Source organism: Lolium perenne, chromosome 2 (assembly GCF_019359855.2).
Source record: "Lolium perenne isolate Kyuss_39 chromosome 2, Kyuss_2.0, whole genome shotgun sequence".
Lineage (NCBI taxonomy): Eukaryota > Viridiplantae > Streptophyta > Magnoliopsida > Poales > Poaceae > Lolium > Lolium perenne.
Window position 1 is genome coordinate 80,357,425 of NC_067245.2, and position 14,523 is coordinate 80,371,947.

Here is a 14,523-nt window from a genome sequence, read left to right on the forward strand (position 1 = left end):
CGAGAGCCACGATACGAAAAACCTTCCAGAGACGCAGCCGCCGCCAATCCCATCTCGGGGGATTCAGGAGATCGCCTCCGGCACCCTGCCGGAGAGGGGAATCATCTCCCGGAGGTCTCTTCATCGCCATGATCGCCTCCGGATCGATGTGTGAGTAGTTCACCCCTGGACTATGGGTCCATAGCAGTAGCTAGATGGTCGTCTTCTCCTCATTGTGCTATCATGTTAGGTCTTGTGAGCTGCCTATCATGATCAAGATCATCTATTTGTAATGCTACATGTTGTGTTTGTTGGGATCCGATGAATATTGAATACTATGTCAAGTTGATCTATCATATATGTTGTTTATGTTCTTGCATGCTTTCCGTTGCTAGTAGAGGCTCTGGCCAAGTTGATACTTGTAACTCCAAGAGGGAGTATTTATGCTCGATAGTGGGTTCATGCCTCCATTAAATGCAGGACAAAGGATGAAAGTTCTAAGGTTGTGGATGTGTTGTTGCTACTAGGGATAAAACATCGATGCTTTGTCTAAGGATATTTGTGTTGATTACATTACGCACTATACTTAATGCAATTGTCTGTTGCTTGCAACTTAATACCGGAAGGGGTTCGGATGATAATCTGAAAGTGGACTTTTTAGGCATAGATGCATGCTGGATAGCGGTCTATGTACTTTGTCGTAATGCCCTGATTAAATCTCATAGTACTCATCATGATATATGTATGTGCATTGTTATGCCTTCTTTATTTGTCAATTGCCCAACTGTAATTTGTTCACCCAACATGTTATTTATCTTATGGGAGAGACACCACTAGTGAACTGTGGACCCCGGTCCATTCTTTACATCTGAAATACAATCTACTGCAATACTTGTTCTTTACTGTTCTTCGCAAGCAAACATCATCTTCCACACAATACGTTTAATCCTTTGTTTTCAGCAAGCCGGTGAGATTGACAACCTCACTGTTACGTTGGGGCAAAGTACTTTGATTGTGTTGTGCAGGTTCCACGTTGGCGCCGGAATCCCTGGTGTTGCGCCGCACTACACTTCGCCACCATCAACCTTCGACGTGCTTCTTGGCTCCTACTGGTTCGATAAACCTTGGTTTCTTTCTGAGGGAAAACTTGCTACTGTACGCATCACACCTTCCTCTTGGGGTTCCCAACGGACGTGTGTTAACTGCACGCATCATGCATATGAAAAAAGCGGAAAATTCTTGGAGTACATGTTCTACCTCAGCAAGTGGCACTTGATAATCAAATGGTTGATCATCCTGCACAGGTTCATCGCGCTCGCTCTTAATGATCATGTTGTGCATGATCACACATGCGTTCATCACCTCCCACATCTGAGACTCAGACCAAGTGAGAGCAGGGTACCTTACAATGGCGAAACGCTGCTGAAGCACCCCAAAATCATGCTCAACATCCTTGCGGTGCTGCTTCCTGACATGTTGCAAAATAGACTTCCATCTCGTTTGCTGGAGAGGGAATTGTCTTCACAAATGTAGCATACGTTGGGTACATACCATCAGCTAGATAGTACCCCTTGTTGTATGTGTGGCCGTTTATCTCAAAGTTCACGGCAGGAGCTTGTCCCTCAGCTAGACTGGCAAACACCAGAGAGCTTTGCAACACATTGATATCATTGTTTGTTCACGCCATGCCAAAAAAATGCATGCGAAATCCATAGGTCATGGTATGCCACCGCCTCAAGAATGACACTGCACTCACCAGTATGCCCCTTGTAGATCCCCTGCCAAGCAAAAGGGCAATTCTTCCAACCCCAATGCATAGAGTCAATGCCTCCAAGCATCCCAGGAAACCCTCTTGCTGCATTTTTGCAGGATCCGAGCTGTATCATCTGCTCTTGGTGCTCTCAAATAGTCTTTAGCAAACACCGCTATGACGGCTCGACAGAACTTGTAGAGACTCTCTGTACATGTCGATTCTGCCATCCGTAGGTAGTCATTGGTTGTATCTGGAGGAGCTCCGTATGCAAGACAGCGCATTGCAGCAGTGCATTTCTGAATTGAGGTGATGCCCCACAAACTTGTGCAATCTTGCTTGGCCATGAAGTAGTTGTCGTACACCCTAATTCCGTAGACAATCTTCTAGAATAGCGCCTTGTTCATCCTAAACCGGCGCCGAAATTCCTTCAGTGAATGAGTCGCGTCGTTGTTGAAGTAGTCGGTGTCAAGCAGCATTGCGCCAGCTTGACGATGTCGGTTGTTGTTCCTCCTCTTGTCTGGCTTTGATCCGCCGCGCCGAGGCACGACGAAGAAAGGCTGGCGAATACGCAGCATGCTCATCAGAATCAGGTGCTGCTGTTGCCGTCAGACAGTCTCAGCGTTCTGCTCCTCCGTGAACAGCTGCACCATCATCTCGTCGTCGTTGTTCATCGCGGCAAACTGACGAACACCTTGCGGGCGGGGAGGTTGTTCCGCGGTGGCGGCGAGCTCTGTTCTGGGCGAAACAGCGGCCATCGGTCGAGGGGGTGGCGGCCATTGAACACTATATTTGAGGCACAGATGCCATCTGTTATTCTGCAGTCAGTCGCTGTAATGAAGTCCCCGAGTATGGTCTTCGTTTCCACAGATTACCCGGAGGAAATTGCTTGGGTCGATGAGAGCACTCCAACTAAGGGTATAGATGAAAATTGGGGAGAAGGAAGATTTTCGATCGAGCACCATTCTTTGCGTTGCATTACCCCGTTCAATGGTGAATTATATGCAATAGCTGTGAACAATTTTGAGTTCGGAAAATAAGTGTGCACCAACAATGTTCAGTTGGAGCAGCGCGCGAGCACTGTCAACATGGAGACACTATTTTCATTTCCAGAACTTGGAAATAACAAGTTCTACCTTGTGAAGTCGGATGGTGATTTGCTGCTTGTGTTGTTGGACAACATGCATTTGGAGGAAGGTCAACCATTGGTGTACCGTGTGGACACTGAGAGCCGCTCTTTTCATGCCGTCAGTAATATTGGCAGTCGTGTCTTCTTTGTCCATTATATCTGGTGTATCTCAGTCGACACCAGAGTGCACCCCGATACTTCGACCTGGCTGCATCTTCTACGCGGATTTGGGTTATATCATAGAGTACTTTGATGATATAAAGGCCTGGGATGAGTGGCCACTACGTGTGAATAGATTAGTCAACTACGGTCTGAGAAATGAACAAAGGCCATATCGTTTGGAGGATGTATTGGTTGCACACTGCAGACGGAAGGAGTTCAATGAATATTTCCTTCAGATACAGGAATGGACGAATAAATATATGCTGAATGAAGAACAAATTCATTCATCATGGGGTATCCTAATCTTCATGTTGTCCATACAGCGTCTTGTATTATTTTCAGCTTATTTTGTCGTGAACATTAACATCATTATTGGCTGCTTTTGGCTGCTCTATGCAGTTTATGTATTATACTTAGTTTTCGTGATTTATTATGCTGCTCTGAATTTATCCTATACTAGCTTCTAGATTTGCTACTAGATTTGTTACCATATTGGGTAAAAAACGAGGGCCAAAAGGCAACAATCATTGAAAAAGACAAATAGAAACTTCTCTAGATTTGATACTAATTTGGTGAAAAGAGAGAGAACTGTTACAGAGAGAGGGAAAAAGGCGCTCTGAAAAATGTCAATTTGGGCCGAGAGAGACAGAACCGAGCTCTCACGTACAACCAAACGCGGTCTTGTCCTGTCCCACGCGTCCCTTTCTACCAACCCCATGTGACGCGGCCCCACACGACGCGGCCCCACACATCAGCACGGAACGGTCAACTAAACGGGAATTCTCCCATCCGAGCTCCTTCTAAGAATTTCAGACAAGGGCTTGGGAAAAACTGAGAAAAAAACTAAGGAGCTAGGGAAAACTGAGTACAACTAAGGACCTGAGGGCACGGAAATACAAATCCCTATATTAAACTTGGTGGTTCCAAGAGCTAATAGAGCACCCTGTAGAAAGAGTTGGACTGAATAATTCTAAACTATTTGAAGGTTGGTTCTTACGTAACTTTACTCGGAAGTGTCGGTCTTCTATAGTAGATTTTGCGCAATGTTCACTAAAACCAGCACAACCTTCACATACATAGTCCATTTTCGATATATGACCAATTAAAATATTTAGGAAAAACATACGCATTTTAATGTATTCAGCGAAAAGAAAGTAGGGCAGCTGCCCTACATTGCTCTAAAAAAGCTTGGCCCCTGACACTATCCATGTTATCGATAGTTCTTAAAATGTTTCTCTAACAAGTCGTTGCACCACAAGTTAAACTTAACGTCATGACGCAGCTCCTCGATCATCTCGACATCCGGGTTAGTTAACCCTGTCCTTTCACCACCAGATAAAGGAAGTTCGTTGTGTCCCTGGCCGGTGGCCTGCGCACATGCATGCTAAAAATGACAAAGCGCCCATAATTCGTTTGGTAGGTCGCGAGACGGTTGAAGGATTCCCCATCGCTCTTTCCGGCCAAGGTTGCCGTACATGGCGCGCACACATGGCCGCACGGATGCACACGCTGCCGATTTCTTTGCTTCAAGTGGCCGCACAACGCATATGTCGCATCCAAAACATTTGCACCGGTCACCGGCCCCTATGCCCTAGCTAGGAGCGAGCCAGTATAGCCAAGATCTTTCAGAGTTTTTTAGGAGAGTACCACGCGAGCCCGTACGACACGAGACAATTCGACAAGTAGGGTTGGGCACAAGCTAAAATTAGGCCACTTGGGGGAATAGTTAAGGCCTGGGGTACGGGCATATGTCCATTTGTGAAAGCAAGCTCACACGCTGTCCAATTGTCAAGGAAATTTTTACTGCGGAATTCGATTAAATTTAGTCTAACACTAAGATACATAATTATTTGACCACTAAGTTAAAAAAAAAGTTGGCAGGAGAAGTTTCATTTAGACTATTCATCTGAAACTTGCGATTTTTACCTAAACTACATTTTTCATTTGGATATAAAAATTGACACACACATACATGTGTGCACCCTCTACATGCAGAAATTTATTTCGAATTTTTAGGAGTCTGAAAATACGAATTTTAGGGCACTACAGTATTCGGGTTCCATTGAATCTAGGTGCCACTACGTAATTCTAGTCCAATTGTCAATTGAACGGCCTGGTTCTTACCCTTCACATAGAGCCATTAGCTACTTCCTTCGGTCTTTTTAAATTGAGTCATATTTATTATAAAATTATACCAAATTCGAGCCAATTAAAACAGACATGAGAGAGTAGTTGTGTACAGTAAAACTAGCCCTCGGATCCAACTTACTTGTCGTAGGTTTGGCACAGCAAAATATGTTCTTTTTTGAAGCTTTCACCGGGGGAGGGGGGAGAGGATCCACACCTGAATATATTGCATCAAAGAGAGTTTATAGATTACAATGAGATAGGTGGTTCATCCTACAGGTCGGCGTCCACCTTCATTTCCGCTTGCTTAAAACGGTAGGACCATAGAGTGAAATCAAAGACAATGTTCCTTGTTGCCTGAGATTGGTCTATGTCTATGAAAACCTTTGCATTGCGAGCATCCCAGATCTTCCAAAGGATGACAAGAGCAACATAGTTCCAAACAGATCGTGGGAGGTTATTAGGTATAGTTGTGGCCTAGATATCGGAGAAAAAGGGGGTTTGTATTGATGTTTAGTTGGCTCCAAACTGCTGCTGAGGGCGGACAGGTGAAGAATAGGTGACGAGAGGGAGCTCCTCGGCAATGCCCACCATGAGGAGCTTAGGATTGACGGAATCTTGCAGGCTAGCACGAGACATCGGGTACCAAACAAACGGGAGAGAGAGATTTACCTAAGTTCGGGGCCCTCGATGAGGTAAAATCCTTACTTCATGCTTGTCTGATCTTGATTTATCGAGTAAAACAGGTTACAATGGGGTACCGATAGACTACTATGGTCGACTCGCCGGGAGGCAAGGATTCTAGGGTTTGTGCTAAGTTGCGATGGTTTCGTGTATTGAGGTTCTCTCTTTCGGTAGGCCCTCTCCTGGCCTTTATATAGCAGGCCAGATCCCGAGAGTCCTGTCCGAACTCGACTAGGTTACATTGCGATCTAATCTAATCTTTTCTTTATCAATGTCTTCTTGCCTTGTTCATCAAGAATTTGTCTCCTGGTAGGTCTCCTTCGTTGCAACCGACGTATGGACCCACCTTGGTCTTGAACAATCTTTATGGATTCCTAGTTGGGCCAAAAAAAGTAGACTAATATCGGATACCCGAAGAGTAATGCCCACATCAATAGGTGTATGGCGCGTGGCATCTTGGACATTCCTCCGAGGAGATGATGTGCTTATGCAAAAGATTGGCCCGTGTGATCCATCCCTCACTTTTCTTGTATCCGAGACATTGATAGATGCACCTCCTGCAAAATGTTAGAGAGAGAGGCAAGCTGTTGTGACTCTGCATTGGTTAGTCTACACCGTAGGCTAGTACTAGGAAATACTGAATGTTTAGATTCATTAAATTTGCGAGAAGTAATTTAAATAGGAAGGAGCCGACACATAATTAACGCGCTAGTTGGTTAATCTTGCTGATACTCCATCGACCGATCGAGGCTGCGCATGGGAAGCATATACGGTGTGACGCATGCAAGAATCTCACGGTATGATTGCTGCACCCCCATGGGGCTCTCACAGGCGTTTGGATTTTGGGCCGTTAGATCGAGCTGATGTGGCGCGATCTCGGCCGGCCGTTTGTCCAGGGCGCTGAGGCCCTCCCACAGACCCACTTTTTATCCATGGGTCGTGTGAAAGCCCGCTCGGCCCAGACTCTCGCGTCGGGCGTGGCTTCCTCTCCAATCCCGTCGCTCCCTCTCCCCTTCCAATCCCGCAGATGCAGCCGCCGCCTCCCCAGCTCCCTCTCCCTGCTGCCGAGCTCGCCTTCAGCCGCCGCTCGCCCCGCAACCGCGTGTCGTCGGACGGCGGAGATGGCTGGGGCGGGCGGGAGAGCGCCGCCCAATCCCCTCACGCTTCGCCTCCTCTCCCAATCCCACCACGTCTCTCCTGCTCCTCCCTCCTCTCCCTTGGCAAGAAGACGAAGGGGGACCGGCAGATCGAGCGGGCGACCATGCCGGGATGCGGAGAAGGGGGGCGTTGGGGCGGCGCTTGCTGAGCAGGAGGGCGTCCCTCGTGCTCCTCGTGCGCCGCCACTCCTCGTCGCGTCCGTCGTCCTTTCCGGCTGCTGCTCCTCCAACTCGACCACTTCGCCTCGTCTCCCCCGGCCGTGAGGATCTCCGCCCTCTCCTTCGCGAGCGGAGGCTGCACATCCAGCCGAGGTTCCAGGGAGATGCAGGTCCAAGCTCCTATGCCTTCCTCACCTGGCCATCTCTGCGTGCACGGAGACCGTCCGGCCGGGCAGGTTGTTGATTGATTGCCGCTCGTGTTGCTGCTGCTTCTCATCTTCATTCTACCCTCCATTCATTCAATGGAGGAGCACATTTGATTAACGAGGTCAACAATCCAGGGTACTTTTCCTCTCTTCTTCCTGATCTCCTATCTCTCTTTGCTTAATCCCCATAGTCCTGCATCTTTAATTTTTGCCTAGAAGATGTTTGACACAAATCTTGCAGTGGAAGCTTTTATTGATTCTCTCGATCTGATTTTCGGTCATCCTTGTGTTTGTGTTCCAGCCAAGAAAGGCAGCCTGAAAGGAGGTTTAACCAGGCATTACTTGTCTCTGAGTTGGTAAAAGCGACCCGACGAGGACGCAGAGGGATGGAGGAGGAGGCGGTCCTGTTCGCCGTCGATGCCCGGGCCAAACAAAGAGGCCCCGTTGTGCACGTCGCCCACGAGCAGCCGCCAAACCCTACCAGAGGGAAACACCAGGTCAGCCTCTTCTCTCACATCCTCTGCTCGTGCCTTTTCATGGGGCTCACCCCCTACCGGCCCTGCATGATGTTCAGCGGCAGCTCGACCGTGATGTCCAGCCGCCGGTGAGAACTAGGAGGAGGACCCAGATAAGGAGATGCATGGGCAGAATGCAGAAGAGAATGTGTGTGGGGAAGAAGAGGAGACCTTAGACCAATTGGATCAATACCTGATTTTCTGGGTCAAATGCCATCACTTAAATTTAAATTTCTGTATGTGTTACTGTATGGAAAGAAGAGGAAATCCATAGCAGACTACAGAACAACAGCAACTGCAGCTCAGTCTGCACTGACTTAGTTTCAGTTTATCCTACATCTATGAATTTTTTGTTAATCATTTGAATTGCATGGCTCTGGCCATGGAGTTGCTGGGAGGCGATAATGAAGCTTGCCATGTCCAGGTTGTTGTGTCCCCACTTCATTTCCTTCATTTTGGATTCAATTCATACGTGCAATCCAGATGTGAATTGACCCTTTCATGTGTTATGTGTTCGCAGCTCGACGATGACCGTCTTTTCAGATGGATACATGGAGCTCAGGCCATGGATTTGCTGGGAGGTGATAACGAAGCCTACCATGTCTGGGTTGTTCTGTCCCCATCCCTTCCCTCCAATTCTGGATTCAATTCATATGTGCAATCCAGATGTGAGTTGACACTTTCATGTGTTATGTGTTCTCTGCTTGTTTGGTGACTAGGGAAACATCAAACATGACATTCAGGCCAGCAAGGAGCACGATATGTTCAATATTATGGCATAAGAGGTGTAATACTGACTCATATGTAAGTTCTTGATTTGTCAAACTAAATTTGTGTGTGTTTATAAATTGAGTTCTAACATATGATTTCGTGCTGCTGGTGCCCTCTGTGGTACATTGCAGTGTTTGGGATGATTAAATTCAGCCTTGCGTGCCGAAATGACCCAACTGCTTTGATGGGTACCAATGTATAAAGTGCATGGGTTGCCCTCTTCGTTTCGTCTTGCTCCGTGGCAATATGGTTTCTGATGCATGTTTTGCTTATCATTACCATCACATGATTCCTGCTTATCTAATTCTGCTATAGAATATGAGTTCAGCACACTATCGTTCCTCTGTTGAATTTCAGTTGACCCATTGAAAGTGGTGGTGAACAAGAGGAGCATACTCGTGTAAGCAAAGAATGACAGAGGGTGGCCAGAAACTGATAGTTTAAACCTTGAATACAGCTTGTGTTTTCCCCTTATGTTTATAGCTGTTACATATTCTGCAATCCCTAAAAGATTTTGTTCATACTGTAGAAGAGCTGCCTTCTTGCTGGCTTCTTTTCAGTATGATCCATTGATATATTGCTCTAGCTTCTTATGCATTTGAAAAGTAGTTATATTCATAGAGATAGAGCAAGGGTGTGCAAGAAGTGATTGTATAATCTGCAGCATTGCAATATTATTATCACATTCTCTCTGTAAGAAGCGTTTGTGTGGAGGTTGCAACCTGTACAATAGATACCGTGTCTGCTGTACTATTTTAGATTCAGTTTCAAATCAGCCTACACATTGCACAACCAAAACACATAGATATATGCAATCTATTGGTTTTACTATTGTGCTTTATTTGGAACTGAATAATTTGCTTTTGTCTTTTCAACTTAGGGCAATCAGCCACTTATGAAGGTGGCAACAGCAGAAGGTGCCGACGAGAAAGAGCATGGGCTGCCGCTGGCTTTAGCACGACTTCGGCTGTACTGACAGACAGCGAGAGGTGACGTTAGTTCACTGATCAACTTTTTTTTTAGTTTCATCATATGATTTTTCGGCCAAATACTGTCAACAGACTGCTGTTCTGCTCGCCAAGTGCTCGCAACACAAGAACAAAGCCAAGAAATTTGCTACTCGAGCTGTAACTACTCAAGCATTGACCCTTTTAGTGTTTTCTTTACTTTTTGAGGTTTATCATCAGGTCTGTACATGCCCTGTTTTGCATAATGCATCCCATGCTTTGCTTGATCCGTTGTTATTCTGCTTCTAAGCCAAACGTTCTTCTATTATTGGCCCTCCTCTTAAATTTTGTCACTTTGAATGTATAACTGAGTGGTAATTAATTGCAAGGTGATACCATTATGATAAAACTGAATTTGTAATATCTAATTTATGCCACTTTAAATGTATAACAATTTAGAACAAATTTCTTCTTGCAAGAATGGTTAGAATAACTGAATTATGGTAAAATTGATAATGTGTCGTTGTGAATGCCGGACTAAGACATTTCAGATTGGGGCACTTATGCCCTTCATATTCCTCTGTTTCGCTCTCTCTATCGGTAGCTCACTATATGCCATTCATATTCCTGGACCTATTAGGATCCAAAGCTGATGCTCCAACCATGATTTCACTTTCTAATATTTTCTTTGCATCTGTGTTGTCACTTGGTCTAGCCAGTACTTCACTGTGCTTACGTCAATAGGTCTTACAGTGATTGAACAATTCTTGGTTAAACACATATATTCATATGGCCATTAAATCTATTTGCCTAAAGATGGTATGTATTTGAGTTTCATGGAAAAGCATTGGTGCCTATCATATATGAGTCAGTTTACTTTACTAGGTTATTCAAACTCTTCAAATGGTATTTGATTTTGTAAATTGTATTTGTCTATTAAATATGCATATTGGCATTCAAGTTCCTCTAGGATATTTAGCTAACGAAGTTTCACTACCTTGTCTATTAAATATGCAAGTTGACACAAAGTCGATCATAACAGGCCTTTCTATATTGGTTCCATTGCACTCATAAGCAGAACCAATTTATGTCCAATACAGGATTGGCAGCGTAGAACATGGTCAGGAGGCCAAGATTATCACTTTAGAGTATACTTGGTCTGCTTTCATATTCTGGTTGCGGTTACGCGGACTGGTAAGATTGGTGTTCATTTTCATTTTTACTGCTTCCTTTTGTTTTACAATCCTTTCTATTGTCTTCTTGATTTCTAACTTAGATCGGAGGTGCTAATGTTCTTCCCTTCGGTGCAGCAGGATTGGATCAATCTATGTAGCAGCAAGAGATTGAGGCAATCCTTGGGATTATGCAATAAAATTGACAAATTCAGGTGAAATGATGCACTTTTTTATCTACCAGGATCACACATTGGTTCAGAGTTATGTGAATCATCTATGGGTTCAGATTGGTGTTTATAAAGCACCACAGTGTGAGGTCATGGATTTAAATATTCTAATGTAATGGGTGCCTTAGTTCTTTCATATTAGGCTTCAGTAATCCAGGGCAACCTGACAGCTCTTCCCTCTACACATTTGGGTCAGGTGATCGATTGGAGATTGAACATGGCTTGCAACGACGGTTCAGGTTTGTACCAAAAATCCCCTGATCTACTGCATGCTTGTTATCTGACTCAGATCGGAGGTGCTAATTTTCTTGCCTTCGTGTACCAGGATTGGGTCGATCTATGTACATGCAGGAGGTTGAGGCGCTCCTTGTGATTAAGCATCAAAAGGGACAAACTCAGGTAAAATGATCCACTTTTTGTCTATTCGGATCCAATATTGATCCAGTTTGTTGATGGATATTGGTTCATCATTGACCTTTGTAGTCAAATGTGTTTGTTTCTCAATCAAAAACTTAAGATTTCAATAATTTGACTACAAACTATGCTTTTAAAGAATTGTAGATTATTTCCATGTTGTTTAAAGAGACAGGACAATAAAAAGTTATCTCTGTTCTCGAAAGTTAAATGGACCTTGAGCCATTTGATCCAATTTCCGTGGACAAATTTATGTTGTGGTAAGCCGTGTGTGTTGAGTTGACTCATATTTTCAAGGATTTTTCATTTTACCTTAATTAGATATTCCGTGCCGTTATCTACAGGAACTTGATGGGGTCAAATCCATGTGCCTCCAAATCATGTATGTCATCAGTCCAATTAGACACGTCTAAGAAGTTATTAGCTTTCTCTTCACGTCAACTATATTTTGCATTTCTGTTTTTGGGTTTCCCCATTTGATTCTACCCTCTGTTTTCTGGTGCATGTGTATTATAAAGAAAGAAGATGGTGTTTAATATAAGAATGGGCATACATCTTGATGTTCGCGCAGGTAAATGTTGAACTTTTTGATTTTTTTTACCATTATGCAAGTTGGGGATCTTTCCGTTTGTTCACCGATAGCATTACTCTTCTAGCTATATTCTACCTTTTTTCTTATTGTACCTATATTCTCTCTTGTTTTGTTGTTTTCAGGCATTGAAGATTTAGGGTGGGGGTGCTATCGTTAGTAGGCAAAGGGCATTAGTATGTGTGTGGCGGGAATGTTTTGACAATAACTACCAAGAAGAAAGAACTTCTCAGGTTTTCATCACCTGTGTGATTATTAAAAGTGCTCTCCTTGGTTAATTTTTCTGGCCTCCGGGAGTCATTTCTGGATTTAACGAGTCATTTCTGGATTTAACTACATTCGTAGGGATTGCCATACAAATTATGATAGTTTCAAAATGACTTCATCTCCTTAATCCCAACATATCAATAAAGAAAAATTTACCCAGTGGTGTAGTGTGGCTAATCAATTGTAGGTGGTTTAAAAGCCCTTGATGGTATTAGTGCACCCCTATGTACTTGACAATTCCTTCCTTATTTTTCTCTGTAGCACCTTTAGTTCATTTATATGACAGTGGTAATTCAAGGAGACGACAAATATTATTGCATAGTCTACATTAAATATGTCAAAAGGTGTTACTTTTATGGTCTCAATTGCATAAACAGTTATATTTGGCACACCGAAGGTATATATTTTAACGTACTTTTATGGTCTCTTTACGTGACTACAGAAAACTTGGCGATGGCTACTATATTGTTTACGTTGCCACGTAATTGCCGATGGATCATGTCTATTTCCTCTTTACGTCGCCACATAATTACCAATTTATCACATTAGGCAAACTCTTCTACCCGTGACGAGATTGGTTCAGTTCTTCGTACCTCAACATTCCTTGCATGTGTTTCAAGCCTAGATTCATTGACGCAGGGGGCTCGGTGTCACGTCTGGTGGCCAAGCACGAAGTCAAAGCTACACATGCTGCTAATGGTCAGTCCTCCATATAGCTTTCTTTCATCTTTTGTTTTCTCCTTCATGTTGCTTGCATACCTCTGTTTTTATAAACGAGCCAGACCCATCATTTTTACCAAGTGTATCCAAATATTGTTGAAAATCTACCCGTACTGTAAAATTTTACTCCCTCTGATCCATAATATCCACTGGGTGATAATCCAACTACACTTTTTATGGTCTAAAGTTTTCAAGCTACTGAATGCATTTAACTTTCTACTGGAGTTGTCAAAGGTCTGATACTTTTTAATGGTCTAAAGATTTCCATAGAATGCACCAATGAATTTTGTCGGCTATGTTATATAATAGGCTTGGAACAATATTAATATTAGCTTAATGAGTACCTATTTTCGGATCTCTATGATAGAATATTTGTTTCTTGGTTTGTGATTTACTATGGTTTGCAGCGATTTTTGAAACCTAAACAAAATAGTATTTTCCCGCTTACACATAAGCCTCACGTGATCGTGTGCCAAGGCGCCCGATTTAGTCAGTCATTATGGCCAGCAAATTGGGTTATCCAAATAGTATAAACCTTTTATACAATGTCAATGTACCCGCGTAGTTGCAATCTAAACATCGTCGGTCTCTCTTCATTTGTGCATCAACTATGCGGCAACGTCATGTGACCATGTTCTCTTTTAACTTTAGTCTGGCTCCCTTTTTGCATCACTTGGTTTTCCTCTTAATACCAAAAAAATACGATAATATGCAATGTGTAATGATTTGTTTCCTCTTTGGCAGGAGACTTGCAACTTTCATATATTTTCCATTTTACTCTATTTTCCTCCACTATTAACAGGTTGGAGCTATATGGCAGCCAACAAGTTCATTAATATCTCTGTTACGGCCATCGCTATCTTCCATTTCACAATATGTGCCTTCTTATAATGTTATCATGCAGATGCCAATTCATTTCTCTGTCCATATAGCTTTGAGAAGGTCAGCATAGCTGTTTGTTTGAGGCTCAACGGTGATACCAGCCTTTGATTGAAGCTTTGCTTTTTTGTTTTCCCAGGAGCCTTAGCTTTTAGTGTTATTAATTTATCATGGATGTTTGTTTTGTGTTCTTCACATTCCATGGACTACAAAGAATATGTGTTATTCCATTTATAGTCGTTTGGTACATCTAAAGTGGAGACCAGTGAAACATCTATATGCATTTGTTCATGTTATGTGTGATATATTTCCCTACATTCTCTATATCGAGTTGTATGCTTAACATAGTATTTTACTAGGTGCTAAAATATCATTTGTGTATGTGTGACACTCATGTTTTGTTAAGAGTATCTGGTTGTTGTCTTTACAAAATATTTATTAATGCGAAAGTCGCCAGAGTATCTGGTTGTTGTCTTTTCAAAATGTTTATTAATGCGAAAGACGGCCGCCACTCCTAATTGCTTCTGGTAACTACTAAATAAGAGCATGAGCTTCAGGCGTTACTGAGGTTTTATCTTAATTGCTTCCGGTAAAACCTAATAAATGTATTTTCAGATTGGCAGTTTATTTAATCGTGATTATACAAAATAAACACCAACACGATTT

At 43.3% G+C, this 14,523-nt stretch overlaps 1 protein-coding gene across 50 annotated transcripts; it reads left to right on the forward strand.

The window, feature by feature from the left end:
* Positions 1–6,800: 6,800 nt before the first annotated feature.
* On the forward strand, positions 6,801–14,200 carry LOC127333069 (uncharacterized). Of its 50 annotated transcripts, none has more exons than XR_011751700.1 (17): positions 6,801–7,489; positions 7,655–7,850; positions 7,928–8,173; positions 8,257–8,292; positions 8,389–8,469; positions 8,588–8,672; positions 9,520–9,628; positions 9,701–10,780; positions 10,900–10,973; positions 11,185–11,227; positions 11,314–11,387; positions 11,542–11,662; positions 11,747–11,784; positions 11,921–11,973; positions 12,117–12,224; positions 12,701–12,957; positions 13,781–14,200. XR_011751700.1 is itself a non-coding variant. In XM_071826086.1 (12 exons), the coding sequence occupies exons 7-12, from the start codon at positions 10,979–10,981 to the stop codon at positions 13,966–13,968; spliced, it is 420 nt and encodes a 139-aa protein (XP_071682187.1). In that variant the 5' UTR covers positions 6,801–7,489; positions 7,655–7,850; positions 7,928–8,292; positions 8,389–8,672; positions 8,771–9,628; positions 9,701–10,780; positions 10,900–10,978; the 3' UTR covers positions 13,969–14,200. The 50 variants fall into 50 exon arrangements, 4 of the variants coding, with proteins under 4 accessions (XP_071682187.1, XP_071682186.1, XP_071682185.1 ...); XR_011751693.1 differs by lacking the exon at positions 11,542–11,662 and having other exon boundaries at positions 9,701–9,766; positions 10,629–10,780; positions 11,117–11,227; XR_011751696.1 differs by lacking the exon at positions 11,542–11,662 and having other exon boundaries at positions 9,701–9,766; positions 10,665–10,780; positions 11,117–11,227.
* Positions 14,201–14,523: the final 323 nt, after the last annotated feature.

Excerpts from the sequence above, each read along its gene's own strand:
- LOC127333069 (XM_071826084.1), top strand. The coding sequence starts at position 10,979 with ATGATGCACTTTTTTATCTACCAGGATCACACATTGGTTCAGAGTTAT. Across the intron at positions 11,078-11,184 it reads ATAAAGCACCACAGTGTGAG|GTGATCGATTGGAGATTGAA; the intron begins GTCATGGATTTA and ends CATTTGGGTCAG. Across the intron at positions 11,388-12,897 it reads ATCAAAAGGGACAAACTCAG|GGGGCTCGGTGTCACGTCTG; the intron begins GTAAAATGATCC and ends TCATTGACGCAG.